General features: G+C 39.3%; 3 protein-coding genes across 5 annotated transcripts; 1 reads left to right on the top strand and 2 right to left on the bottom strand.

Moving 5' to 3' along the window:
• Positions 1–1,734: 1,734 nt before the first annotated feature.
• On the top strand, positions 1,735–4,749 carry LOC106532232 (probable ATP-dependent RNA helicase DDX49; the record flags this gene model as incomplete). The annotated part of the gene is given in 7 exon segments (XM_014028256.1): positions 1,735–1,810; positions 1,905–1,981; positions 2,103–2,200; positions 2,617–2,691; positions 3,514–3,602; positions 3,703–3,774; positions 4,265–4,749. Coding segments are annotated over 7 exon segments (643 nt in total), but the record flags the coding sequence as incomplete, so codon positions are not given.
• On the bottom strand, positions 4,525–18,575 carry upf1 (UPF1 RNA helicase and ATPase). 3 transcript variants are annotated; one of them, XM_014028255.1, is made up of 24 exons: positions 18,123–18,575; positions 17,653–17,795; positions 16,919–17,008; positions 16,610–16,777; positions 15,867–16,047; positions 15,550–15,711; positions 15,268–15,352; positions 14,920–15,018; positions 14,700–14,808; positions 14,378–14,537; positions 14,149–14,267; positions 13,883–14,047; positions 12,690–12,804; positions 11,958–12,101; positions 11,506–11,719; positions 11,306–11,423; positions 10,124–10,280; positions 9,892–10,034; positions 9,632–9,806; positions 9,466–9,547; positions 8,807–8,971; positions 8,401–8,621; positions 7,254–7,376; positions 4,525–7,171 (listed from the first exon to the last, which is right to left on the bottom strand). In XM_014028255.1, exons 1-23 carry the CDS (start codon positions 18,291–18,293, stop codon positions 7,257–7,259), a joined length of 3,306 nt encoding a protein of 1,101 aa, XP_013883709.1. In that variant the 5' UTR covers positions 18,294–18,575; the 3' UTR covers positions 4,525–7,171; positions 7,254–7,256. The 3 variants fall into 3 exon arrangements, with proteins under 3 accessions (XP_013883709.1, XP_013883708.1, XP_013883707.1); XM_014028254.1 differs by having other exon boundaries at positions 4,525–7,057; positions 15,265–15,352; XM_014028253.1 differs by having other exon boundaries at positions 15,265–15,352.
• A 751-nt stretch (positions 18,576–19,326) lies between these two features.
• pgpep1 (pyroglutamyl-peptidase I) lies at positions 19,327–25,933 on the bottom strand (the record flags this gene model as incomplete). The annotated part of the gene is given in 3 exon segments (XM_014028260.1): positions 19,327–23,072; positions 23,812–24,044; positions 25,817–25,933. Coding segments are annotated over 3 exon segments (546 nt in total), but the record flags the coding sequence as incomplete, so codon positions are not given.
• Positions 25,934–26,900: the final 967 nt, after the last annotated feature.

Below are 26,900 nucleotides of genomic sequence, written 5' to 3' on the forward strand. Positions count from 1 at the left end.
GGGAAATGAAATATCGCGATATTTCAGTGTATCGATATTTTCTTACACCCCTAATAAATACTATGTGTTCGACTGACTAAATGTGAAATAAATAATACATAAATACCACTAAAAGTAAAATGAGAGTTGAATTCTGAAACGGGGTAGTCAGAGTTCTCTCACGTTGCGACAAGGAATTACTAAATACAAACCTATCACTCCTGTCCTTTCCTCTTTGCACCGGCTCCCGCTTCAGTTTACAATACAGTTTAAGCTGTTGTTATTTAGGGCTGGGTTAAAAAATCAATTTAATCGATCTGGATCAATTCTCATTCAAATATGGGAAAATCGATTCATAAGTCACAAGATCGATTTTTTTTTATTTTTCCCCGTGGGTTTTGTGTGCGATGAAGCTGCGTGTTTTCATGTTGTGTGTCACTCACTACTGGCTTACCGTAGGTTTACAGCCGACTGACGTTCAGTGCTAAGTTTTATTGAACTGAAGGTAACAGAAACATTACAAATATACAGTTTTCATACTCTCAAAAGAGTGGGCAGAAGTAAACACTTATATTATCCCACCTCTTCTCCTGTAACCTTATTCCATCACTTCTTAGTGATCAAGAAAATTATTCTTAGTTTCCTAAAAAACTAATGTATCAACAACTCTTTCTCTATCAATTCCTTTTTAGTTTAAACCCTTTGAAACGTGAGACAGTTTTGTTTCAATATTAAACTCCAATTCACAAGTTTGTCCTTAATGTTTATAATTTTACCAACGCACCAAGTTAGAATTAGTTTCTACTATTTGCAGAATTAGTTCCTTTGAGAATGTCTTCTATATCAAAATAAATGTGTTATACTGCATGATATCCTTAACTAATTTAAAGATCAATCAAACTGGATCGTGAATCGAATRGATTTGGGAAATCTGAATCAATACCCAGCCCTACTGTTTTTTGTTTTTAAAGCTTTGAATGGCCTTGCACCACCCTACATTTTAGATATTTTAAAAACCCATCAACCCAGCAGAGCTTTGTGGTCTGCTCGAGATGCCTCGCTCTAAGAGTGAGAAATGTGGGGACCGGCCTTTTTCTGTCGCTGCCCAACAGCGTGGAATGATCTTCCTTATGAGTTGCGTGCCATCTCRGACCTGGTTCTGTTTAAAGCTAAATTGAAGACCTGTTTACTTAAAAGGGCTTTTGGTGCTTAACTCTTAGCGTTTTATACCTTTTTGCTCTCGTGTTCTTAACTTGTACTGATTTACTGTGATTTGTTTTTTATATTTGTTTTATTTTGTGAAGCACCTTGGTCGATGCAGGGCATTGTTGTAAGGTGCTATATAAATAAAGTTTATTATGATATTATTATTACTACTGGAGGAGCATTCCCACTTCCCAGTACAACAGCGCTGCAGCAAAAGTAGCTAAAAGGAGATTTTTTTTACGTGACAAATTTGGCCGACTACTTTGAACCCTGTGCACCTCCTCCCTGTGGTGGGATGACTTCATTTAAATCAAATAATCAACATGCATTATGGGAAATGTAGTTTATGGTCAAAACTTGCTTTAAAGCAGCATACACTTGTTTGGAGTCTACTAAATCTGTGAAGCTCTTGTAGGCCACATAAAATGCTGTGGTGGGCCACGAGTTCGACACYTGGGTTAGAGGGTCTAGATTTACATTGTGTTTTTAACAGAGCATTTTATGTATATAACTGCATTTATTTTTTTATTATTTTTTATTTTATTTAAGAAACTGTCAGATTCTCACCATGATGCTGCAGAAATTCAACTTTCCAGCAATCTCTCTTCACTCCATGATGAAACAGGTGAGACTTAATACTTTATTTTTCTGTCCTAAATGTTTCATGTTCACCACGACACCAGCCATTTCAGCCACTTTTACTTTTTGCGTTCGTCCAGAAACAACGATTTGCAAACCTCGCCAAGTTTAAAGCCAGCGTCTATAAGATCCTGATCGCCACAGATGTAGCTTCCAGGTAAGAAATACTGATGAACTGTTGTGTTTTGGGCTTTTTTATATATATACAAGGTATATATATATAAAGAGGTTGTGATTATTTTTTCTAACCTTTTAGTTTGTTTTCTAACGTCTTCTAGAGGTTTGGATATTCCGACTGTTCAGGTGGTCATTAACCATAACACCCCGGGACTTCCAAAGAATTACATCCACAGAGTCGGACGGACAGCAAGAGCAGGTACCACCATCCTTCAGCAGCTTCCTGAAGGTAGTTTCTCACTGGGCTGCAGGGGCGGAGCCAGAGGCGTGGCGAATGTGGCGTTGAAAGWTTAGGGATTTAAAATCGCACCCAGTGAGACGCTACCTTCAAACAGAAACCTCAAAACTGACTGATCAGACATTAATACAGATTTACTGAAAACTTTGATCAAAACGGATTCTGATGCAGCTCCAACACACAAACAAATACCGTATTTATTCATGTATAATACGATCTCGAGTATAATATGATCATCATTTTTTGAGCTTACAAAGCATAAAAATCTATTTATCAATAACTCGTATATAATACTATCCCCCCACTTTATGGATGATTTTTAGGGTTAAATTTCTAGTATTATACATGAATAAATACAGTACTTTCTGTTTCTGCAGGGAGGAACGGCGTGTCGATCACGCTGGTGACGCAGTATGACATCCACCTGGTTCACTGCATTGAAGAGCAGACGAGTAAGTCAGGAGCTTCTTCAGAGACACTCTACTATGGCAGGCCATTTTAACATAAAATCGTCTTCAACACACTTGCATTCAAGATATCTGTAATTGATTTATGACTATACATATTGGTTAATTAAGATATCCCTAATTTTATTTTGACTAGAATAAAATTCAGGCTCCAATAAAATATATCTTAAATGTATTTGTAGATATCAGATACGTAAGATTTAACTAGTGCAATTTAAATTGCAGATATCTTGAAAGCAAATATAACTAATTTTGACAAGTCAGATTTCTTTCTAAGACATCTCTAAATGAATTCAAGATATCTTGAATAATTATATTGACTAGTCAAAACGTCAGATTTATGTAGCATTTTGGCGGAAAGTTTATAAGCTGTTCCAGCCTTCCCTTAATTTGCTGTTCAGAGTCTGCAGTGTCGAGTCAGTCCAACTCCAGTTCTCTTGTTTTTGACACGATGCAATCAAAGATAACTTGGATTGTTCTTTTGACTAGTCAGAATATAAATAGTTATCTTAAATTACCATTCAGGATTGTTCCTAGTCAAAACTCATTTTTTAGAGATCTAGAATACAGATGGTTGGATGAAGCCAACTTCATGTTAAAATGTCCTGCCATACGTCTGCAGGTTTTACTGACTGAAGTCTGTTTTAATATTAATAATAATTCATACAAAAGAAATACAAAAAAATTAGCCTTTAATAAAAAAAATTTACATCGGCCGTTAAACTCCTGTTGGTTGTTTTTGGTCCAATTGTTCTCTCTGCCTTAACGCAGACTTTAGTTACTCAAACTGGCCTGTTGTTCCTGCAGAGACCAAGCTGAAGGAATATCCCATTGAGGAGAAAGAAGTCCTGAAGATCCTCACGCAGGTCAATGTGACCCGGCGGGAGTGTGAGATTGTACGTATCTGTGTCGTTTTGGTCAAAAACATGTGATCCTGTTTATCAGACAGCAAAGTCTGACCAACAAGAGTTACTTCACTCGTCTTTTGTGTTGCAGAGACTTGAATCCACTGACTTTGATGAGAAAAAGGAGATTAACAAAAGGAAACAGCTGATCCTGGAGGGGAAGGCGAGTACATTATATTTTGTGTTACAATAAGGGCTTTAGTCCAGGTTTGAATTCCACAAACTATTTTAGATAAAATATTATCTTTTTTTTTTTTTGCAAAGGGTGGCACAGGGGTTTGGCATTAAATATTCAAGATGGCCGCCACTGCTAACTTATTGAGTTAAAACTTAGTGCGGTGGGAGCTGTGATCAACATATTTCAGTCAAATAGTAAATTTAATGTCAGCTTTAACGTTAACGTTTAACAAAAACTGGTTCTTAGTTTTTTTTTTTTATTCCTCACACACCTCTACACCAGACAAATATTTACCTTTTTTTCCCCTTGCTCTAACTCCTCATCTTTAAAATGACACATGCAATCCACACCCCACTTGTCAATCATTCAGGGGTGGCCAATCAGGCAATAGAGTTGGCGCTTGCCTCCCCTCTGCAAGGACGAATAAAAGTATCTTTGCTGTTTTTATTTTTTTTGTTTTGTTTTGTTTTTTAAGGATCCAGACCTGGAGGCCAAGAGGAAAGCTGAGCTGGAGAAGATCAGGAGGCAAAAGAAGAAGTTCAAACAGAAAATCCAGGAGAACATTCAGAGACAGAAACACAAACAAGTGAAAAAGAAAATAATGAAGAAAAAACATTCAGAAAAAAGCTGAGGCGGCGTCTTCGTGAAACCTGCCTCGTGTGTGTGTGTGTGTGTGTGTGTTTTGAAAGTTTAGTTTACCTGATGCCTCTGCAAATAAATCTTGACACAAACAGCTCAAATTCACCACTTTTATTGAGTTGACAGGGGAACCACCATCTTGTGAAAATGATAACGCTTCAAATATGTATTTACATCATACTGAGGCCCCAGTTAGTCTATCGGTTTAACCTCTGTTTTATGATAGAATCGGTGTGTAACTGAATCACTTCTAAAATGACCACTGCACGGTCGATTGCGGCTCAGATGATGGAGGAAAACAAACAAACAAAAAAAAAAAAACATTAGGGCAGCATTTCTTTTTAAAGCTATAAACATATTAGGACTTAAGCAGAGCAGATTGATATGTTAAAATAACTTATAGCTCAAAGGTATGGCAACAAGCAGGACTACAGTAAATAATTCTGAACGACTACTTTGGGAGCGTGATTGTCACACGTCTGCAGAAATGAGGAGCGGTGGTGAAACTACATTCTGACCATGTTCAGAAAAAGTTTTACCAAAACTGCGATCGCTCGGACAGTTTGAGGGGAAACGCCGAAGTCCTGGTGACGGCAGGAAAGGGCCTTGGCCTCGTTCCCGCTGCCGGCGGCGTGTTTGCTACAAACGACGAGTTTTAGTAAACCTACACAAAACACTCAACTGAACATGAAGCACAAAAGCAGCAAATCATTTAGCATCTGCAAAAATCTACATCTACTCAGTTCAGGTTCACACAATTCTAGGGAAAGGTTTAACATTTTAAGAGGAAATCTAAAAAAAAAGAGAAAGAAAAATACATAAAGCAGGCAAAACAGCTTTGCACAAATCAAACATCCACTGAAGGTAAAATAAAATCTACCAGCCTGTCTTCACTCCACAGAGAAGGAAGGTGGCTTTTTGTCACAAACAACCCCGACTCTTAAACTGAATGATGGAATCATCACACGGCCCAGTTTTTTTTAATTAAATAGATAAAACAAAGTCCTTTTTTTCTGTGGGTTTCTTCAGCCCTCTTGTTGCTTAAAAGAATTATTTGCTGGTAGTATGACTCGACTACATTCACAGCTGCGCTGCAGCCGTCTGATCTGAAGGTTGAACGGTTTTAGGCACCGATTCTTGGTTCTCGCTCATCTCGCCACCGTCTGATCGGTTTTCTAATCCACACAGGAACCAAAAAGGGTCTTTCGGGCTGTGGTGATTTTTCTTTTTCCCATTTGGAGTAACACTTTGAATACAATTTTCCTGACTGGTCTTGGTACAAATATCCAACTTAAGCATACTTCTGTTTGGATGTAAAGTTCAAAGGCCACAGATTTGCTTGTTAATTCAACTTCTTTCCCTCTCTTCCTCAGCCACCTTCCTTTTCTACTTCTGTGTGGATTGATTGCCTCGACATCCTGTCGGCCTCGTCTACTGACTTTTTTTGTCCCGCCTCTTTAGTTACCTTCGACCACCTCAAGCAGGGATTTGTTAGATGGGTGTGGATCGTCCACAATCCCCTGAGGAATCACTCAACGCAAAGCATTCAAGCATTTGCCAATCTAAGCGTACACAGAGTGTTTCTTAAAGAAAAAAGAAAAGAAAAAAAATCGGTCATCTGGTCATGAATCACAGCAAACGACAACCCCTGCTTTCATGAGATTACATAAAAAAAAAGCCTTAGCTGAAACTTCAAATGACACCAAGCTGAATATTCAATGCTGGTCAAGTTTGATCGTTTCACTGACTTTTTTTTGTTGAGTTTTTTTTAATTATTATTATTTTTTATTTTTTTGCAATTTTGTGCTCTGTGGTAAGAAAGGTATTCAGAGAAGAAAAAACCGTCCCATCACGACCACGACATTGGTGGGTTTCGCGTGGGATTTATGCTAGGAAAAAACAGTCTGAAATCCACGCGTCAGTTCCACGGCTGACGTGCGGTTGAAACCATCCCATTAAAGACCTTGTGAAGGAGCCGGCAGTTCTCAAGGCAAATGAAAGGTATTTCAACATCAGACTCGAGCACAGAGACCAGTGCTTTTATTTCCTCTCTGAGAGGGCGTGTCCACTGCTGCTTCCTTCAGAGGCTGCCGAGGCGTTCGGGCCCACTAGAAGAATATCCTCCTGCGATGAACCGAATTTTAAGAGTCTGGGAAATACAAGTTGATGAACAACCAACTTTCCAGCATGGGGGATGTATTTTATGTGTGTGCTGCCTGTCTTGAAAGCTTTCTGCTACCACATCTGTCCAGATTTGGAGAATGAGTTCTTCAAATTCCAACTTGGGAAGCTTCGATCCTTAACTGGAGCGTTCCCAGAAGCCGTGGATGTGAAGGTGTTGGGTGGGTTGTTTGGGGAAGGGGGGGCTGAACCTCTTTTGGATTCTCGTGAGAGACTGTTGATCTCTCCTCTGTTTCCCTCAGCAGCCTGACCAGACGCCGCCACTTTCTCGACTTTACCTCCTTCACTATGCACGGGCATCGGTTCCTGCCTCTCGCTTGTTCACGCGGCCTCTTTCCATCTCCCTGCCCATCTGTCAGTGCGCTCCTCCTCCGCTTCTTCTACACTCCTTTTTCTCTCGCTGGTCGTTGGTTTGGTTTCGCTATCCCGTCGCTTTCACTTGGTGGTGCTTCGGATGTAGCAGAGGAAAACAGGTATCCATTTTATGTTTTTATTATTTCCCAGATTTAAAAAGCTGACGAACTAAGCTCAGCTCAAGCCTAGCTCCCTTCTTTCAGGCAACCTGGCAGACACAGAACAGGCGACCTTCACTCAGTGCTTCAACAAGCCGTCTTTATGAAACCAATGAGGCTGAGTGGACTTACACTTTAGTACTGTGACAGTCCGGTCACCCCGCCATGCTGGTACGCACGTTCACCCTGGTATGTGGAGTCCTGGGACAAAGCCACGTCGATTTGGGACTTGAACTCGTCGCCGAGATAGCTGTCCTGGAGAACATGATTACAGACACATCTTTAGACACACAAGAATCCTTCTGATCTACTTCACTTTGCTGTTGTAAATCTCTTTTACACATTTCATTTATAATTAAATATGCATAAAATAACGCAGCCTCAAAGTTCTGATTTAGAAGTTTATCGTGATTTAAAGGCAACGTCTTTGAATGATATTGGTTTATAAAGCTAAAATTACATAAAATATTCTCATTAGGGCTGAAACGATTCCTTGAGTAATTAAGAGCACAACAACTGCTAAAAATCCTTGAAGCAAATTATCTGCCCTGAAGCTTTGTTCAAAATAAATACAGTTAAATGATTCAGCACACTTTTGTCTGGCCAGAATGGATTTGTGTTGAACAACGCTAACGCTTCAGCTAATGGTTACACTGTTAATGCTAAGTGCTACGTTTAGCTACGGAGAGAGACAAAGTCTCAAAAAAGAAGAAGCCAGAAAACGACAAACTGTCAAAAAAGTGGGAACATTTTAAACAAAAAAATGAAAAGACAACACAGCACAGTTCACGCGCTGCACTTCCTAAATGCTGCAGCACCAGAACAGAAAACACCCGCTGCACACATCGAACTCGTCCAGAGTTTACAACAGGTGTCGCTCAGTTTGCAAAACATGTTTAATCTGTGATAATCTGTCATGTTGCAGATGTACACGGAAGTATATCTTGGCTAACGTTTCATGTACTGACTAATCATAAATAATACCCTGCCAGGTAGCCACTAACAGTAAGCTGTGTGATAAAAACAACTATAATACTTACTGTGAGTGTCAAATAAAGATAAAAGCACAGCAACAGATTGATGGCAGCTGAAACACATTTGTTGCCATTCTTCACAATATTTAATAATTATATTGTCATAAAATAAACTTAAAGAACCTGAACTTTTTGTTAGTGTGATTACTCGATTAATCTACAGAATAATCAAAAGAATACTGGATTACTAAAATAAAACTAGAAGTATTTAATTTCTCTATTCTGTGAATGAGAAGGTGTGTTACCTGGGACAGCTCTGGCTGAGAGAGGCCAGGCTGGCTCATCTGAGAGGGCTGACTCATGGAGATGTAGCCCTGAGTCAGTGGCCCCTGAGAGAAGGGCTGGGAGGCCCCGTCCTGGCTGGCCTGGCTGTTTGGTCCATTGCCCTGACTGGCGCCCTGGTTTCCGGAACCACGGACCCTCTGTCTCCCGCCACGCCCTGGTTTCCCCTTCATCGCACCACGGCCTTGTTTGAAGTGAAAGGAGAAAAAAATAAATCACTGAACTGTACGTCTGGAAACTGCAACAGTAAAGTCAGACTAAACTGTTCTAAACAATTTCAATGTATTTATTAACACTGAGCCTTTGTGGTGTAATTTATCACGTCTTACCAGCTCRACAGTGATTTCCGTAAACTTAACATTAGCGTACCTGCGGCAGGACCGTTGGTCTGACCCAAGTAGCTGGGTGGAGGCACCGGGGGCATCACCAGGTTGAAGGGCAAAGGGATATTCATGGCAGCCATGTGACCAGGACCGGCTCCGATCATCCCGATCTGGTCGTGTGTTTGGAAGTACATGTTGGATGGACGTCCAGCTGAGAGGGGTTTGGAAATAAGATGGAAATTTACTAAATATTAAATACAACTGTGGAAAAAGATATACGTACTGATCAGGGTTCCTACAGTTTGAGMGAAGCTAAGTTTAAGACTTTTTAAGACCTCTTTAATGCCACTTGAAATTAAATTTAAGACCAATATCACAATAAACACAAATGGATAAAAAAAGGCGACAATTTTAGCCAAATGTTTATTTTAATACAAAACAACTAGCTGCGAGGGGCATTCAATAAATTATTAAAAACGTCAAATAAATGTTACCAATTCTTTTAATATTTGAGAGAAATTACAATCGTCCTACTTACGTGTCAACATTTTTAAGACCCCTGAAAGATTGATTTAAGACTTTTTAAAGCTAATTAAGGCCTTATTTTTGGACTGATAAATTCAATGCCTTTTAAGACTTTTTTAGGATCTGCGGGAACCCTGACTGACATTGTAGATTAAAAAAAGGGAAAATATAAATAAATACCAGTACTGCTGCGGTCATACGCTGAGCCAGGGATGAGAGCCTCACGGGCATCGTACATGGCAGTACTCATGAAGCGCCCCCCCTGAAAAACAACGGTCACCATGTTAAGCAGCCTGGCTTGAGTAACGGTGATGACTTTAAAAACATATATTTATGTTTTACTGACYGGGTTGATGGTGTTGACCAGTTTGCGGGGCTTGCTGAACTGCATGAGGCTCTCCCGCAGGTTGTTGAGGGGTCCCTCCACGAGGACCTTCTGCTCCTTGTAGTAGTTCAGCAGGTTGTTCCACAGCGGCTGCTTGGAGAGGGCTTTGGGGTTCCCCACGATGATCACCCCATACCTTCACGTCCAAAAAAGCAATGAGTTAATGATGTGATGAATTTATTAGGAATGACCTCAGTGTTGAGCGTTTTGTATGGTTTTACTTGGCTCTGGTCAGCGCCACGTTGAGACGACGAGGGTCGTTCAGGAAGCCGATGCCCTGGTGCTCGTTGGCGCGGACACAAGACAGGATGATGAAGTCCTTCTCTCTGCCCTGGAAGGCGTCCACGCTGGCGATTTCTACTTGCTATGACAAAAACAAAACAGGCACTCATAAGGATGTTTTGATTGTGGGGTAGGTTTTATTGCGGAGCAGGATCAGATGATCAGGGGTACCTGGTAGAGTTTGGTGTGAAGCGAGCCACTGAACTGCATGTACTGGACCAGGTAGGAGCGCTGACCCTCATACGGGGTGATGATGCCGATCTGATCAGGTTTGGCTCCTGCTTTCAGCAACCTGGTGGTGATTTTCTCCACGTTGGCAGCCTCAGTCCTTAAAAACATCAGCGTTAGCTCAACTTTGTTCACTTTATGAAAACAAATACCGTATTTTCCAGGCTATAAATCACAATTTTATTCATAATTCAGCTAATCCTGCGACTTCTAATCAGGTGTGATTTATTGTTTTCTTTCTCTTTTAATGACGCATTTTTTTGACTGATGCTTTTAGTTCATATCGACTGATATGAACAAAGAAGTAAATGTTTCCCTCTGTAGCCATGAGAGGGCGATCTAGGCTTGTGACAACTATGGTTTCTATTGTTTCTGTAGCCTACAGGTTAAAAAAAAAAGAGCAGCAGATAAAGTTTGGAGTGAATGAGAAACTTTTGAGGGACAGGTGAAAAGCAGAGGTTAATCTTACTGCCCTAAGGAAAATGTAGAAAGCTGATCACATGATGTGGGAGGAGATTGGTGAACTTTATGATAACTTGCTTGTTGGAATGTATTTTTGATTTATTTGCTATACAATAAGGGACTACATCAACCTTGAAGGAAAAGTACTGCAGATTGTACRGGGCCAACCAGCAGTACGACACTAATGACAAGAGGGCAGGATGGCACAGAGGACTGTAAGCAGATGGTAGCTTGTTGTTTAGTTGATCTAGTGTGGAAAAATAAAATGTTAGTCGCTGCAAACGATTCACAAAGTTAATCCCATCTGTGTCATCTGGCTATGTTAATTAAGACTATTCCCAGGAGATACGTTCTGTGTGTTACTGTATTATTCCAGATTAAATGCCTGTTCTGATGCGACATCAGGTGCAACTTGTWTTTTTATCTCTTGCTTCATGATGCATTTTTATGACTGATATGACTTACACTTCAGAAATTATAGTTTATTTAAAATCCACACTTTAAGCAAATGTTTTTGTTCTCCGGCTCAATGCCTAAGATTCCTGTTCATCCTCTTTATGGATAAACCTGCCAGCCTCAATTACTCATTTCCTGAAAAAGGACCTTACATTCTCATGTATGAAATTTAACTTAAAAAAAAATCAAGAAAGTGTTTTCTTTCACCTGTTGAGGTACGAAGTTCCAGAACTGGCAATTTCCTCTTGACCCTGAGTCACATAGAAGAACATGGGCTTATCAGGCTGAGGCCACTGGAAGTCGAAGCCTTTCTTGATGCGATCAGCTGGAAGAAACAAGACAAGATTTTTCATTTGCATCTTTTACGTAAAAAAGGACAAGAAAACCAATCTGTCCGCCCGTCGAACCTGCGGTGACACCGTTCTGCAGGGAGCCCTCGTAGAAGATGTTGGAGGGGAAGGCACTGAGAGCCGGGTGCATGCGGTACTGGACCTGCAGGCGGATTGGCCGGATTCCCAGGACCACCAGCCGTTCAAACAGAGACTGAGACAGACCCGCCTTGGCTGCCTTCTTACACATCACCACGGGTCCGAGCTGGCAGTGGTCGCCAACAAGAATAAGCTAAAAGACGACAATGAATAAACGAGTTACTTTAACAAAATTTGTCAAAGGTTCATAAAACATATTTGACAAAGCTCTAAAAAAAACAACTAGAGCACATAACTGAAGCCACAAATAATAATAAAGATTAATGCTCTCATCCACATATTTAATGAGAAACATACAAATGATACATTAGCTGTTCTACATTTAACCAGCTCTTAGTATTGATTTAGACCGTATGTGTGCATTTTGGTACCTGTTTCGCCCCCAGAACCACCGGCACCATACACTCAGGCTCAGTGGCCTGGGTGCTCTCGTCAATCAGGATGGAACGAAACTGCATCTTGGCCAGACGGGGATCTCCAGCTCCAACACAGGTGCAGCAAATCACATCGGCGTTCTGAACGAAGAGAGCGACGAGTGTCAAATCAGTCTACAAGTTTCTTAAGAGGTTTAATGATGGATTTTTCTTTTTTTATCCTCCAAAACACAAGAAAATCAACAGTTTTCTGTCTGTTTTTTTTTTTTTTATCAACTCCACCGTCCCAGTCAGCTTTGTCAACTTCTGGGTATTGATTTGTTTTTGACACATCGATAGCATCAATAAGAGTGGAAGTCATTAGCATAACAGAAGCAAACAAAATCTCCAGGCACTTTTTTTTCTTCCCACACACAAAATCAGAAATATTACCTAATTTTTGTACCAGCAGGGTAGCTGCTACACGATGTCAGATTCAAATGAGCCTTTTTATTTCTTGTTTTTCTACTAAATACAACTTCTTGGGGTTGTGGCTGCACAACTTTACTGCTTCTGTTCTGAGTTTGTGTAAAAACAACTAATGTAAGAACTTTGCTACAAATAAAATTAGGCTAAACTCGAAGTCAACACTGCTGTGTTTCCTGTGCTTTAGAGGACTAAAAAAAACCCAAAAAAACATCAACACATTTTTATTACTGGTTACAGTAAAACTCCAGAGCCTCTCTTTACCATGAGCAGCTCCCTCTCAGCAGTGCGCTTCAAAGCCCTGTAGCGTTTCTCGTCAGCAGAGGACAGCTCGCCGGTCTCGTCCTTCAGCTGCTGCAGCTTCTGAAGCTCCGGCATACTACAGAGACCAAAGACAGCTGTTGAAATCTATCAGAGCCACATTATGGAAATTCGACTTGCTCACAGGAGCCATAACATTTATTGCTCACTTGTAACTGCTTTGATTAGAAAATGTGACTGTTTTGTGTCTAAAAAGCAACAATCAAGTAAGAGTGTTAAAATCCTGAGATTTTTCGAACTTTCACCACTAAAATTTAAAGGGATCCACGATTAGTTGTAACATTAGACTTTGTCTGATAAACATTTAACTGTAAAATAAAGACTGTAAAAATACTGTAGGATGTTTAGTTTTTATAATTTTTAAACCTAATTCTAAAAAATATATTTAACATGGACTGAGCCATTTTATTTACATGCAAAGCATTCTGGGTTAATGATGACGTGGATAGGTCCTCGGTGCGAGGCTGCTAGCGAGCTATATCCACCCTGAAGGTTAATCTTGGACAATATCTGATGATCGACTCTTAAATGAAACCAGAGAGCGTTGACAGAGAGGAGAAGGTAGAAATGACTCAGCCTGGAACTGAAAATATGGATGGAGGACAACAGTTTAGCTTGTTAGTTTGTAGCGCTAGCGCCAAGCTAATACATATAAGGCAATATAGCGTAGGCGCTAAAGCTAACAGGCTAAGCTGAGGTTCTTCTTCCATGAAGCAGCTCTGTTGTCCTCCATCCATATTTTCAGTTCCAGGCTGAGTCATTTCTACCTTCTCCTCTCTGTCAACGCTCTCTGATTTCATTAAAAGAGTCGATCTTCAGATATTGTCCAAGATTAACCTTCAGGGTGGATATAGCTCACTAGCAGCCTCACAACGATGACCTATCCACGTCATCATTTACCCAGAATGCTTTGCGTGTAAATAAAATTGCTCCGTCCGTGTTAAAATATATTTTTAAAAATTTACAAAACTAAACAGCCTACAGTATTTTTACAGTCTTTATTTTACAGTTAAAATATGTTTATCACACATAGTTAAATYTTACAACTAATCGTGGATCCCTTTAATTATAAAAAAGTAATTTGAGAAGCATTCTAGAAAAAACAGCACATTTTGATATTAAARTCAGCCACTGACCTGTCCATGTTGCTGATCTGGTTGTGCAGAGCCAGAAAAGACACCGGTGACTCGATGGCTTCGCGGCTCTTGGCGCACAGCCTGACTACCTTCAGGCCGGTCTTGTCAATCTTCTCAGTCAACTGGTCCACAGCTATGTTACTGGGAGCACACACCAGAACTGGCCTGCAAGACAAACACGCAGAATAAAGGCGGGAAAAAATGCATTGGGCCGTATTTTAAACAATGTAAAAGTACTTTGAATTWAAAAAAAATCTTCGTCTCACCCATTGCCCTGTCGGGACAGGTGATAAACGATTGTAGCTGAYGTGACGGTCTTCCCGGTGCCAGGAGGACCCTGGATCAGACTGAGGGGCCTCTGCAGCACAGTTTTTACAGCGTACACCTGAAGACATGGAGAAAGAGGGAAAACCAGTTCATCACATCTTATCGGGGTTATTTATATAAAAGGAAATGATGAGAAGTATCGAAGTTTATTCTGCTCTTGAGTCTGACCTGTGAGTGATTAAGGTCAGGCAGACCCGGGGCAGTGAAGCGCTTTGGCAGCTGGCACTTGATGGTGACGTCCTCGACCTCGTGGCCCAGAAGTTTGTGGTAAATGTAGCCGGACACGGAGGTCTCATCGACAGCAAAAGTTTTCAGGGCGCTCTGCATCCTGTAGGGACACAAACATTACTTTTACCAAACTAACATGCTGACATTTTCATTTATTTAGTTAAAAATCCTGTCAATAAACATTAAAAAATGTAGTAAATCATAAAAATATAACATCATAATTGCTTTTGAAAGAAATCAGAGCATTATGATTTTAGCCCACCTGTCAAAAGAAGTGGARTTCCAAACAAAGTCCACCTGGAAGTTGTGAGGGATTTCCACGGGTGCTCCCACGCTGCTCCGCAACTCTATAGCAATTTCATCCCCGTAGTCTTTAAACACAAACGGTTAAGGAAGCCCAAGCTTATCCTAGAAGTAATTCTAAAACAATAAATTATCCAGGAGTTGTGGACAACTTGTATGCAACACCTCTTAAAGGATACTGTCTGGTACTTTGATGACGTGACCAATGCCCTTCCACAGTGGAGCCAAGTCTCCCTTGTAGCGCAGGCAGATTTCATCACCCTGCATCAGACGCATATCTGAAAGCAACACAAACAAGTTAGAAGCTTTTAATGCTAGAACCGGACGAATTATTATTTTTTATTACCTACGATACCCAACTATAAAKTAAAAAAATAAGACTAAAACAGAATCACGCAGACATGCCACCAAACGACGCGGGAATGAGGGAGGCTGCATGCAATTCTGATGGCTGGAGGGAGGAGGGGAGGAGCTACACCTGCATCACAGAACCACTGGGAGGAAAAAAAAGCTTAGAAAATTACCACCTGAATCCGTCTTGGGCAGAGTGAAATAGGCAATCCGCTTTTTGTTCAGGCCCAGGTCCCACCTGACTGTTATGTTGTCTTGAGTCTGGGAGAAAAAAAACACATGAAAAATTGCCATTATAAATTCAAAGGTACAGTTTATTAACGATTGCATTAATGGAACTCTGTAAGTTTCATTYAAACAAAAGAACATACAGTAGGAAAGTGCCTTTAATTCAGATTTTAGCTGTAATAACAACAGCTATAAATGATTCATTAAACACAGATTTCGTGTCTTTGTACCTGTGACTCTTTAAGCTTTTTGTCATAGTCAGCCTCCAGTTTGACCAATGGCCCAAAAATGTTTTGGTACTGATAAGCATCCTCGTAGCGCAGCAGCACGTGCTGGGGCTCCTCGTCCACGCCAGGTTTCTCCAGGTCTTCCAGGGTAGCGCTGGGATTGTCCTGAGAGAACGAAAACAACACCAGATCAGCTTCTTAAACTCAGAAATCACACTTCCTGCGCTGACAGGCGCCTCTAAGCGGACAGCAGCTCTTTTTCAGACTCGTTGAGGTTTAAAACACGTCTCAGCCCCACAAAAAGAAGAGATTTCGTGTACCTTCCAGAGTTCCTCRAGCTTATTGATCTGCTGGGCAGTGATCTGACGAGCTCGCAGCTGCTCTTGCTCTGATGGGATCTTCACCAGCCAGGACAAAAAGCAGCGATCCTGGATGAGTGGCTGCCACTGCGAGCTGTCCCAGTTGATGTCCTTCAGGCTGCTCTGGCTGGCACACGGCTGCCTGCGTTCAAACAGACAACAAAGACAATGTAACAACATCGTTTACACATCAGTGAGTACACAGAAGCTGATTTTTTTTATTACATCCAACTGTAATAGTTAGTCCAATCGCAACAACTTTCATCACATTATCTGACATTTAATTACATCAGTTTTGTCATTTTAAATAGTCAACTGTACTTCACAGATATTTTGTAACCCACTTTTCTTATAGGWTTTGCCTCATAAGCAAGACTGAACTGAGATCTGCTACTGAAATAGGTTGCTTTGCTAATTTAAACTATTATTAGCTGTCCATTTCTCTCAGGGGATAAATAACTTATCGTTTTATTCTATTTTGCGAGAAACTCAAAATCAACATTTTGATTCGGAGGACACGCCACCATTCATGGGGCTAAAATCTAAAAATGCCTTAAATAAACATGACAGTAAACTTTTCTTTTCAAAGTAGGAATCTAAACATTTAAATTCAGATGATCAGTGTTGTCGTATGAACGTTTTGACAGGAAAAAAATATTACAAAACCCAATCATTGAGCAAACATTTCTGCTTTTCCCACTTACCTGCAAAGCAGCACCACCACAGAATCAGCTTTAGCRGGGATGAAGCCCAGGAGGAACACGTTGCGACATCCACAGTTGTAGCACTCCAGCACAGTTTCACCGAGCGGTCCATCTTTATGCAGTGTCACCTCTTTGCATTTGGCCCTCACCATGTGGTTCACAATGTGGCTGGAAGTCAAATACTTACAATGATACAACTGATAAAATGATTGAATATTCAAAAAGCTATTTTGCAGGAATAATAGTTTGCAAATCATATCGTCACACTTGACATAATTAAAAAAAATGCTGAAGCTAAAGGTTACAAACCTGCCAGATGTGTTGCCACGGCCATTACAGAACCACTTCTTGCTGGTGTTACAGTACACCACACATGCCGGGTCATGGATACCACAGTAGCTGCAAAACCAAAAAGCATTTCAGATAATGCAGTAATTACAAAGAACATATATTTTTCACTCTGATTACAGGCTTAGAGCACACAATATAAAGTATGAAAGAAGTTTGCCAATGTCCAAATAGCATTATTTGCAGGAATGTAGAGTAAATTTGGAATTAAATCACCTCTTTGTACCTATCAAACTCAGTGTCAAAAACTGACCTTTTTATTTAAACATAGTGTGGGTTTTGCACTTCTATATTTGCTCATATCCCAGTGGTTTACATAAAGATCAGTACAGTATAGGATAGGCCATTAAGAATAAAAGTCTGAAAAGCTATTCATCCAAACTGATTTGGCAACAAATAAGACAGTAGATTGATGTGGTTTGAGCAGGAATTATTTTTAAGGATTTTGACATGAACTGATCATAAAACTAGTGTTGGTGATGGTAAACTATTGTGACTGACACACAGGACAGAAACGAATAACGAGTTTTCCATTGATTACACACGGGGTTTTTTTGTGTGTGTGTGTGTGTGTGTGCAAGAGGTAACTGTGGTATAAAAATAGCTGTAAACAAAATATTATGTAATGACAGGTCCATTGCACATAATGCTGTAAATGAGATGCACATATGCTGTTCCAGTTTGTCAGATAGTACCTGCATGCGTGTACAGGAAGGTCTTTGGTGTAATACGTGTCTTCTTCATCCTCCTCGAAGTTCAGTTCGCCCAACAACTGGCTGGTTTTGGCCACGGGGTCATCCACTCCTCCGTTGTGAAGACCTTCATCTGGACCATTCACCTGTAGCACAGTAACGATCTTTTACTAAACACACTGACGATGCTAACTGTGATGCTAACGGCTATGATGCACCGTGCGGAAAAGCCAGTTAATAACAYGTCGAAAGAAWGACCGTGTTTACAAATTATTCTGTCTTTGCCGCCCAGTGAGTCTGGTTTGAATCGCAAAGGTAAAAAAAGAYCAAACGTGTCGAGGCAGTTAACGGTCTTCTAACCGAGCTAGCACGGTGCTATAAGTGAGGCTAAATTTAATAAGAGCGGGCTAACTAGGAGCTAACTCTTGCTAACGTCATTACCGCGCGTTCATGAGAGATTGAAAGCGTCAAACCTGGCTGTCCAGCTGGCTCTGTGTCTGGCCTTGAGTTTGGGTTTGACTAGGAAGCGTGAAGTCGGTGAAGTCGTACTCGGAGCCCTGGGTGTCCGCTCCGAGCAGCTCGGCTTCCTCGGTGTCCAAGAAGGTGAGGGTTTGGGAGCTCGGCCCGTACGCCTCCACACTCATTTTCCGACCCTTAACTTTCGCTTTACTCGGCGCTTTCAGCAGCTGTATGAAGACAACTAAAATCCACACCGTGRTTATTTGTCGATATATATATCTTAAAGAGCGTCGTCAAGAGACTGAAATTAAATACAAACAATAAAAAAAATGGAACCGATCAGAACCTCGAAAGCTAATGCAGGTCCAACAGCAGTTAGCGACGGTGACGGACTTCCCTGCGCCGCGCGACGTGTGACGTCGCTGGAGGCTGGACGGCACAGATAGGCTAAAAATGAGGAGTGCTCACTTTGTTTTTTTTTTTGTTTGTTTGTTTTGTTTTTTGGATTTGTTGGTTTTGATTTTGTTTTTAATGTCAAATCTTAGCATGTTTTTCCCCCCTTTAGGTCTGCAACTGTATTAGAACATATTATTTAGGATGTTAAATAATCTTCTGTTGTTTTTCATAATGAGACATCAGAATAACTAAAGCATACATATTTAAGCCTTCAAATGTGTTCAGATGTCACACTGGAATAATTAAGATCCAGTCTAATCCAATGACCTAAAATTTTTAACTTTTTCACATTTGACCCACTAAATAACAGTGACAAATATTTGCGAACCCTGACAATAATTTTATCYATCACTGTGTACAGACATTGCTAAGTAAGTCGGTTAATAAAAGCATAATGACAACACAAACATCCTCCACTACTATGACATTATTTCCTAAATCTGTTTAAGACTACTGGTTTTATTTGTTGTCACACTTATGACAAAAAAATGTAATTATTAGATCTCTGGTATTATCTCAAGAACTTCTTTGTGTTTCACAGTCCACAATGGAGTCTAGACCCTAACTTTGAAAACTTATCATAGGTTCTCTACATTATGCTTACATAATATAGTGTTTAAATAAAGACACAATATGTTCAGTAGAAGCAATAAGTTGCTTCAGTGTAACAGAACATTAATTAAACTGTTATAAATCCATACTGAAAATTCATATCTCTGTGAATGAAAGTGCAGAACTACAAGACCAAACATACTCGTGACATGTAATCATTTAGTTTTCTTTATTTCAAAGCCTTTCATTTACAGAGCGAGATTACGACTGTTACAGTGCTTTGTTACTGACACGGAAAGACACTCCCTCGATACACGAACCCACGATAAATCACAGAGTCATGATGTAGGTGTACGACAGAGCACACACCAAGATAGAAAAGTATTTGTGAGGTAGCCACACGTATGAATGGACAGCATCGAAAAATACATCTTAGAATCGACCCGGTGGGAATTAATAAGGCCTTTTCAGGACACACATGAACAACAGCAAGGCACAGGAGAGGGTCGGCGGGGTGGGGGGGGTGGTCACCTCATAGGTAAACTTATGCAAGACAGCTTCTCAACAACCCATTCGGCACTCATAAAGCCACACCGGTCAGACTTCACAAACTCAGTCAGAAAGTGTGCCTCCGGGTTCAAAAACTCGTAACACTTTGAAACRGAACAACCAAGAGGGAGATTAAATTACAAAGACGAGTTGGGTCAGTTTAAATGAGAGGTTTAAGAACCCATCCGGTGGTAAAAACACTATACAAAACTGTATTTAAAAAGAAAAAATGCAGTTAAAAACCTTTTTACTCTCAGTGGTACCAGATTGCTTAACAAATAACACAATTTTATGATGTTTTCTTTAGCCTCATTTTAGCAAGTTAAAGTTTAATTTGTTCTTCCCCGATGATTCTGTTGGGCTTAGTGTTCACCGTTTTTAAGTCCAATCAAACAGAAGTGGCGTTACGTGCTGCAGGCCGTCCTCTCAGCTCAACAGTAAAGGAGACTGAGCTACAAAGTAAAGATCAACTAAATTCATTTTAAAAAACGAAATCTATAAAACAGCACATTTATACATGGGAACGTCACCATCATAAATACACTGCTGTTTGTGTAAAAAGTCAAACTGAGCAAAACTCAGGAGTGAAAGAATCACCATCAAATTGTACATCAGAATAAATTTGTTGGAACAAAATTTGTGTGTGTGTGTGTGTACGGAAAGCTACATTATTCAAGATAAAGTGACCCGGAAAAAAAAAAAAAACCACAAAATGCAACAATTCACATTGCTTGACAAATGCTGTCCAAGTTGCAGATTAGTTCAAACCAACTTACACAACTAAAAGTGCAACAGAAATAAAATTAAAGGCCCAGTTCTGACAGAATCTGGAGTCCAACTTCATCAAATCATCTCACATAAATTGCTACAAAAAACCTGATTCAGTGAAGTGGACATCAGAAAACTTTGAGTAACCATTAGGACTGCACAACTATGAAAAAAAAAAGGTTATATGGTTCAGTCTTGAGTTGCTTGTTTTGTTTTAAACATCTCTCTGACACAAAGTTAAACTTTAGGTATTCTCACATGTTCATAAACAAAATATTCAAAAGCATTTGGACGGTCCAGAAACTCAACATCTGTCTGCTCGACGTGAAATGCATTTTATCCTCAACGTTCTGAGCGAATTAAGAAGAGAAATAAACAATAGGCAGTTTAGATTGTGCAACATATTTGTTTGCTACATTTTTAGGTAATTTTCCTTTTAAAGGAAAATCTCCTTTTTCAAGCAGCCAGAAAACTCTACTTAAAAAAAGCCCCAAATCTTCAACAGTTGTGCAGCTGTTCTAAAACTATTGTTTTGTTTTGAGATCTATAAAATTACATTGCACAGCTTGAGGTCAGATCTCAGTGGAATGGATTCAAGATTTTTAAATTTGTTCGTTTCTGTCAGAACTGGACCATCAAACTGGGGAAGTATGAGCTGGAACCAACCCGTTCCCTGATTTAAAAAACAAACCTTTGTAAAAGAAGGCAAATTTATATCTTCTTATAAAGAAAAAGGGACTCGAGAAACAATTTAACATCAAAAAGGAAAAAAAACAGGCAGGGTTAGGAGAGACGGAAACAAAACAGGGACAAACAAAAAAATAATAAACAGAATTAGCAATCAGTTAGAAACATTCCTACTAAAAACTTATTGCATCATGTACATTATGTATAGACCTTATACTGGTGACCGAAACTTTTTGATGGAGCAAAGTCTAAATTAAAGACTTCAAATCTAAGGAAGAAGCTGCGATTTTCCCAAATGTGCCTGCTACAACCATCATCTTAACCCTAACCCTATAAGGTGCTTTAATAGAAGTCACATTTGGGCTTTAAGTTCATATTAATCTCACATTATAGACTTTATTCTTTGTATCTCCACCTGTGACTGCATATGAACACGTGTAAGAAGCACTTGTGTTCCCCTCGGTCATCCATTTAAATCACAATTTTAACTCAGAACGCTCCATGGGATAAAAGCTTTGATGCTATGGCAGGCCATGTTAACATAAAATCGACTTTGTCTGCTCATCTGTAATTAAATTCTAGTTATCTAAAAATGAGTTTTGACTAGGAACATCTACAGTTTGACTATCCTGAATGGTAATTTAAAGATATCTGTGTTTACATTCTGATTAGTCAGAAAAAACAATTGAAGATATCTTAAGAGGAATTTTGACAGATCAAAATGTAATTCAAGACAGCTGAAATGACGTCATCAGATTCGTCATTTGAAGGGTCTCACATTTGTAATTACAAATTAAGGTATCACAAAAGTGTTCCATAACTTGTCAAAATTAAAATTTTTAGACATCGGAATTCAGAAATTTCACATAAGCCCCACATGCTGCCACTTAATTTCCAAACATGCTGCCTGTAGCACTGTGTGTGGCTGCAATGACAGACGATAAATTATCAGTGTCTTCATTCATGTTGAGCTGTAGCTCTAAAAATCYTGTTAAAAACATGAGAATTTCAGTTGAACTGACCTGACATTGCAGACTGGGTAAGGGTAGTGGCTCAGTAAGGCTAAAATATCATAAATTTCTCACTAAAATGCTACATAAATATGTGACGTTTTGACTAGACAGAATTATTATTCCAGATATCTGAAATAGAAATGCCATCTAGTCATTATTTGATTTAAGATATCTTAAATTAGGATTAGGACTCATCAGAAATAAAGTGAGATATCTTGAATCTAAAGATATCTAGAAGTGTTTTTTTTTTTTTGTGATTAGTCAAAATTCCTTTTAAGACATCTTGAATTGGAGCCTCCATACAACTTACTGATAAATCTGACATCAATTATTCTATTCAAAATATAATAAGAGATAGCTGAAATTGGTATTGTGCCTAGTCAAAATATAATTAGAGATATCTTAATTAACCAATATGACGAGTCATAGATCAATTTCAGGAATCTGGAATGTAATTGTTGTGAATCCGATTTTATGTTAAAATGGCCTGCCGTACTGATTCCAATGTGACCAAATGTTGTCTGGGAGAAGTTAAAACACAACTGAATCAGGTCTACCAAAAATACAAAACAGACATTAACAAAAAAACCAAACAAACACAGACTAATCTCTGGAGGTTCATTATGTCAAAATAAAGATGTCAGTTTAAAAAAAGAAGAAGAAGAAGAAGACATTTGGCTACTTGTGGTCAAGTGCAATTTGTCTTGTGTGGCAAGGGGCAGGAGAGGCTGGTCTGAGGTCACTTAGTGGATGTGCTGCTGGCAGTGGATTTTCTCTTCGGCTTGYTCCAGAAGCTCCAGCATCTCCTGGATGATGGCCTGTAACGCGCGGCCCAGGCCTTCCCCGCTGTAAGGCTTTCCTAGAGGAGGCACGTGGATGAAGGCAGAGCGGCCTTGGCTCAGGTACAGAGACGTGTAGTAGGTGAAATCACACAGATACCTGCCAGAGAGGAGTTGTTTTTATTTTACCTTTTCCCATCACAAGTAGATAGACTTTTTTTTTAAGTTATAAACCTTTCTCAGACTTTCTGAAGGGATTTAAAAAGCACCATGACAGCATGTGTTTAAAAATGAAGGAAGTGGACAAAACAAGTGTCTCATCCAAAAAAGGGATAAAACTATCACCTCTCGATCACAGGCACACCTTCTCTAACCTCTGCACCACCACTCCCCCATCCTGTCCCACCATTTAAGAAAGAGGAAAATAAAATACAGTAAAGAACTGATGTCAGGACCTGAGAGACATATTTATGCAGCTGATCARCTGCTTTTTAAAAGGCCCTGTTTACACGACATTGATTTGGAGTGAAAACATAGTTTTTCTTACTTAAATGGGGCCTAAAATTTCAGCTGATAAATCTTTGGGTGGTGCTAAAATACATTTCCCTTTGTTTATAAAACTGTCTTTTCTTTAGTCTTTCATGGCTTCAGCTAAAATAAATAAAAAAATAAATAAAGTGTTTTTTGGTCACAAGGACACAGTCTACTGGTAAAAGTAGATCCAATTTAAAATAGTTTCTTTGCTGTTATTCTTAAAGGATGGATGGTTATTTAACATTGTGACATGTAACAATGGCTTTTTTTTTTTCATCTCAAGAAATAAATTTTGTTGTCCAGAAAAAAAAACCTCAAAGCTGATTTCAACACTGAACAAAGTTGAACAAACAAAATCGAATCACCTTCCTGCATCTTTAGAGACTGACACAGCCACTCGCAGCCCAGAAGCGGTCACTCTCTTGCAGACCGACTCCATGTCAATAACTGAGTTGATGCAGTCTGGGCCTCCCACAATGCAACACTGTGAGTCGGGACAGAAGCTGCTGTTGTCCAGGCACTTGTAGCCATGATTTCTGCCGCATTTCTCCAGCGTCACCGTGGTGGCCATACCTGAGACTCCGACATGAACTACCAACTGAGACAAAACAGGTAGAATTAATAAAACATCTTGTATTTATTCTGCTACTAGTTGTTAACCCTTAAAGGTATGACAGCTTCAACAAAACCCCAAAACGTTGTCATTTATGACAAAATAATTCATGTAATCTCACGATGTAATACAAGAAAACGCTTATAAAGAGCTTATTTCAAAGGTTCTGTTAACCTTTCTTTTTTTATGGATTCCTGTTTTTTTTACCATACCACTTTTATTTATAAAGTACTTTAAACAGCACAAGGCCAACCAAAGTGCAGTACAATAGACAGATACAGGACACAGTCAAAATACAGATAAAAATATGGAGCATTTATATTTACAGTACATATAGAACAGAATTATGATACACGGTGAGGTTTTGCACCATCTCACTCAGACTCAAGGCAGTAGTAGTGTGTTTTTAAGCGAGACTTGAAGACAGTGAGGGAGGAGGACTGTCTGACATGTAGTGGTGGATCATTCCACAGTTTTGGACCTGCTACAGAAAAGGATCTGTCACCTCTCAGTTTAAGACCAGAGTCAGGGACCTTCAGAAGCAGCTGACCAGATGATCTAAGGCTACGTTCACACTGCAGGCAAATCCGACCCAAATCCGATTTTTTTGACCCATCTGACTCATATCCGATTTTTTTACGACAGTCTGAACGAGACAAATCCGATTTTTTCTAATCCGACCCAGGCCGTTTCAGTATATGGTTTTAAATCGGATATTTATCTGATGTTTTCAAAGTGACTGCAGTGTGAACGCTCATGTCACATTCATCTGACTTTTTCATCAGGAGGAGGGGGTGAAGGATCGATAAGACACTAACCTCAAGTCTCGTTGTTTAAATCTGTAGCTCCATGTGTTTACAGCTCCAAAACACAAGTCCAGTTGCTTCATCTTTTTACTTTTCATTAGTATGATAATAACGATGTCRAGCCTGGGTCACGGAGAGTATCGATCCTAAAGTTAGCTACTCGGTCGATACTTTTTTTCCCAGCTCGTAGTTTCGTTAAAAAAAAAAAGCTTCACTGGAGCATCCCGGTCAGAGGCAGCTTCAGATATAAACACTGAACTAAAGAAGCAGGTCAGATAATTATTTAATCGGCTCTGATTAAACAACAACTTCCGATTCGATGTGCAAAATGTAGCATCCATGCTAGCTCTGTAAACAAACAAGCCGGCTGATGAGACGTCACGTCTTTTACTGCGCATGCGTGTCACATCAGTGCTGTGTAGCGTTCACACAGGAGTCTGATGCAGGTCACATTTAAAATGTAATGTGAACGTTCAACACAAAAAGATCGGATTTTTTAAAAAAAATCGGAACTGAGCATTAAGACCTGCAGTGTGAACGTAGCCTAAGAGAGCGCTGTGAGACAAGTGGATGCTCTAGACCTGAGAGGTAAGAGGGGGCGGAGTTGTTTAGGGATTTAAAGACATACAGGAGGATCTTAAAGTGAATTCTGAAATGAACCCGAAGCCAGTGAAAAGATGCTAGAACAGGAGTAATATGTTCCCTTTTCCTTGTGCCAGTTAGAAATTGGACTGCTGCATTCTGAACCATTTGTAAACGAGCAACGGAAGACTGGCCGATTCCATATAGCAGAACATTAATTTTTAATTAACTATTTTTTAAAACGCATTTAATTAAAATAATTAATTAATTAAATTAATTAATTTTATAAATCTAATTAAAAATATATAAAATGACTTAGGTGACTGGATTTTCCTCTTAAAAACTGTGTAAAGTGATTTATTTTCTTACCCGTGGATGATACTGTTTCCACAACGATGGAACCAAACTCTGAACTTTTTGGTACTCCACAGGAACTTCATATACATGTAGGTCCACATTACTGCCCAGTCCAAGTTTCTTCAGTTCCTGACAGAACAAACAGAAGCACCCATACTAAAACCCATTTGCAGTAAAAAAATAAAAATAAAAAAACAGCAGCAGAAGATGAAATTGCAGTAAATAATCATAAAAACTTCAAATTTATCCAGTTTTAAGACATCAGATTGTGTGACTCACAAAGCATTTTACACATCAGTGTTTTCTTTTATCTGTTTTTCTATGTAACTAATTCAGCATACTTTGTGTTATTTTAAGTGTTCATTAATTCAAAATGTTCAGTTCAATCATATCATGGGTGCTATGACTTTTAGTTTTTGTAACATTTACACTTTTTAAATTATTTGACTTTGTTTACAAACATATTCTCAATAGAAATGCATTGAGATCTCTTCAGTTTCTTCTAAAACATTTTTAATCAGCTCCAGAAAATCTGGCTCCATTTGAGTCTTCCTATGCTACTTTTTATAACACTCTACTACCTTTAGCTTACAGCTAGCTTTTTACTGCTGTTATCCTCTAGCTAGTCTATTACTCKTTTTAGCTTTCAGCTAGCCTTTTGCTGCTTTTACCTTTTAACTAGCTTATTAATACTTTTAGTTTCTAGATAGCCTATTACAGTTTAGTCAACATTTGCTCCTTCAGTTTAACCTAAACTTTTGCTCCTTTTAGCTAACTTTTTACTATTTTGTCTTTTAGCTAACTATAAGCTACTTTTATCATTTAACATTTTGCTGGTTTTAGAATTTAGCAAACATGTTGTTACTTTTAGCTATTTATTTGTCACTTTTAGCTTTTAGGTAGGCTTTTGCAAAATTCAGCTGAGCTACTTAACTAAACTTTTGCTACTTTTAGCTAGCTTATGCTACTTTTTGGCTTTTAGCAATTGTTCTGCCTTTTTTAAGTTTTAGCAAGTGCTTTGTTTTGTTAAGCCAGTAGCTGCTTTTATCTTCTGTTAAGCTTTTAGCGAGTGTTTCACTTAATAGTTGTTTTTTTC

Source organism: Austrofundulus limnaeus, unplaced genomic scaffold (genome assembly GCF_001266775.1).
Source record: "Austrofundulus limnaeus strain Quisiro unplaced genomic scaffold, Austrofundulus_limnaeus-1.0 Scaffold736, whole genome shotgun sequence".
Taxonomy (NCBI): domain Eukaryota; kingdom Metazoa; phylum Chordata; class Actinopteri; order Cyprinodontiformes; family Rivulidae; genus Austrofundulus; species Austrofundulus limnaeus.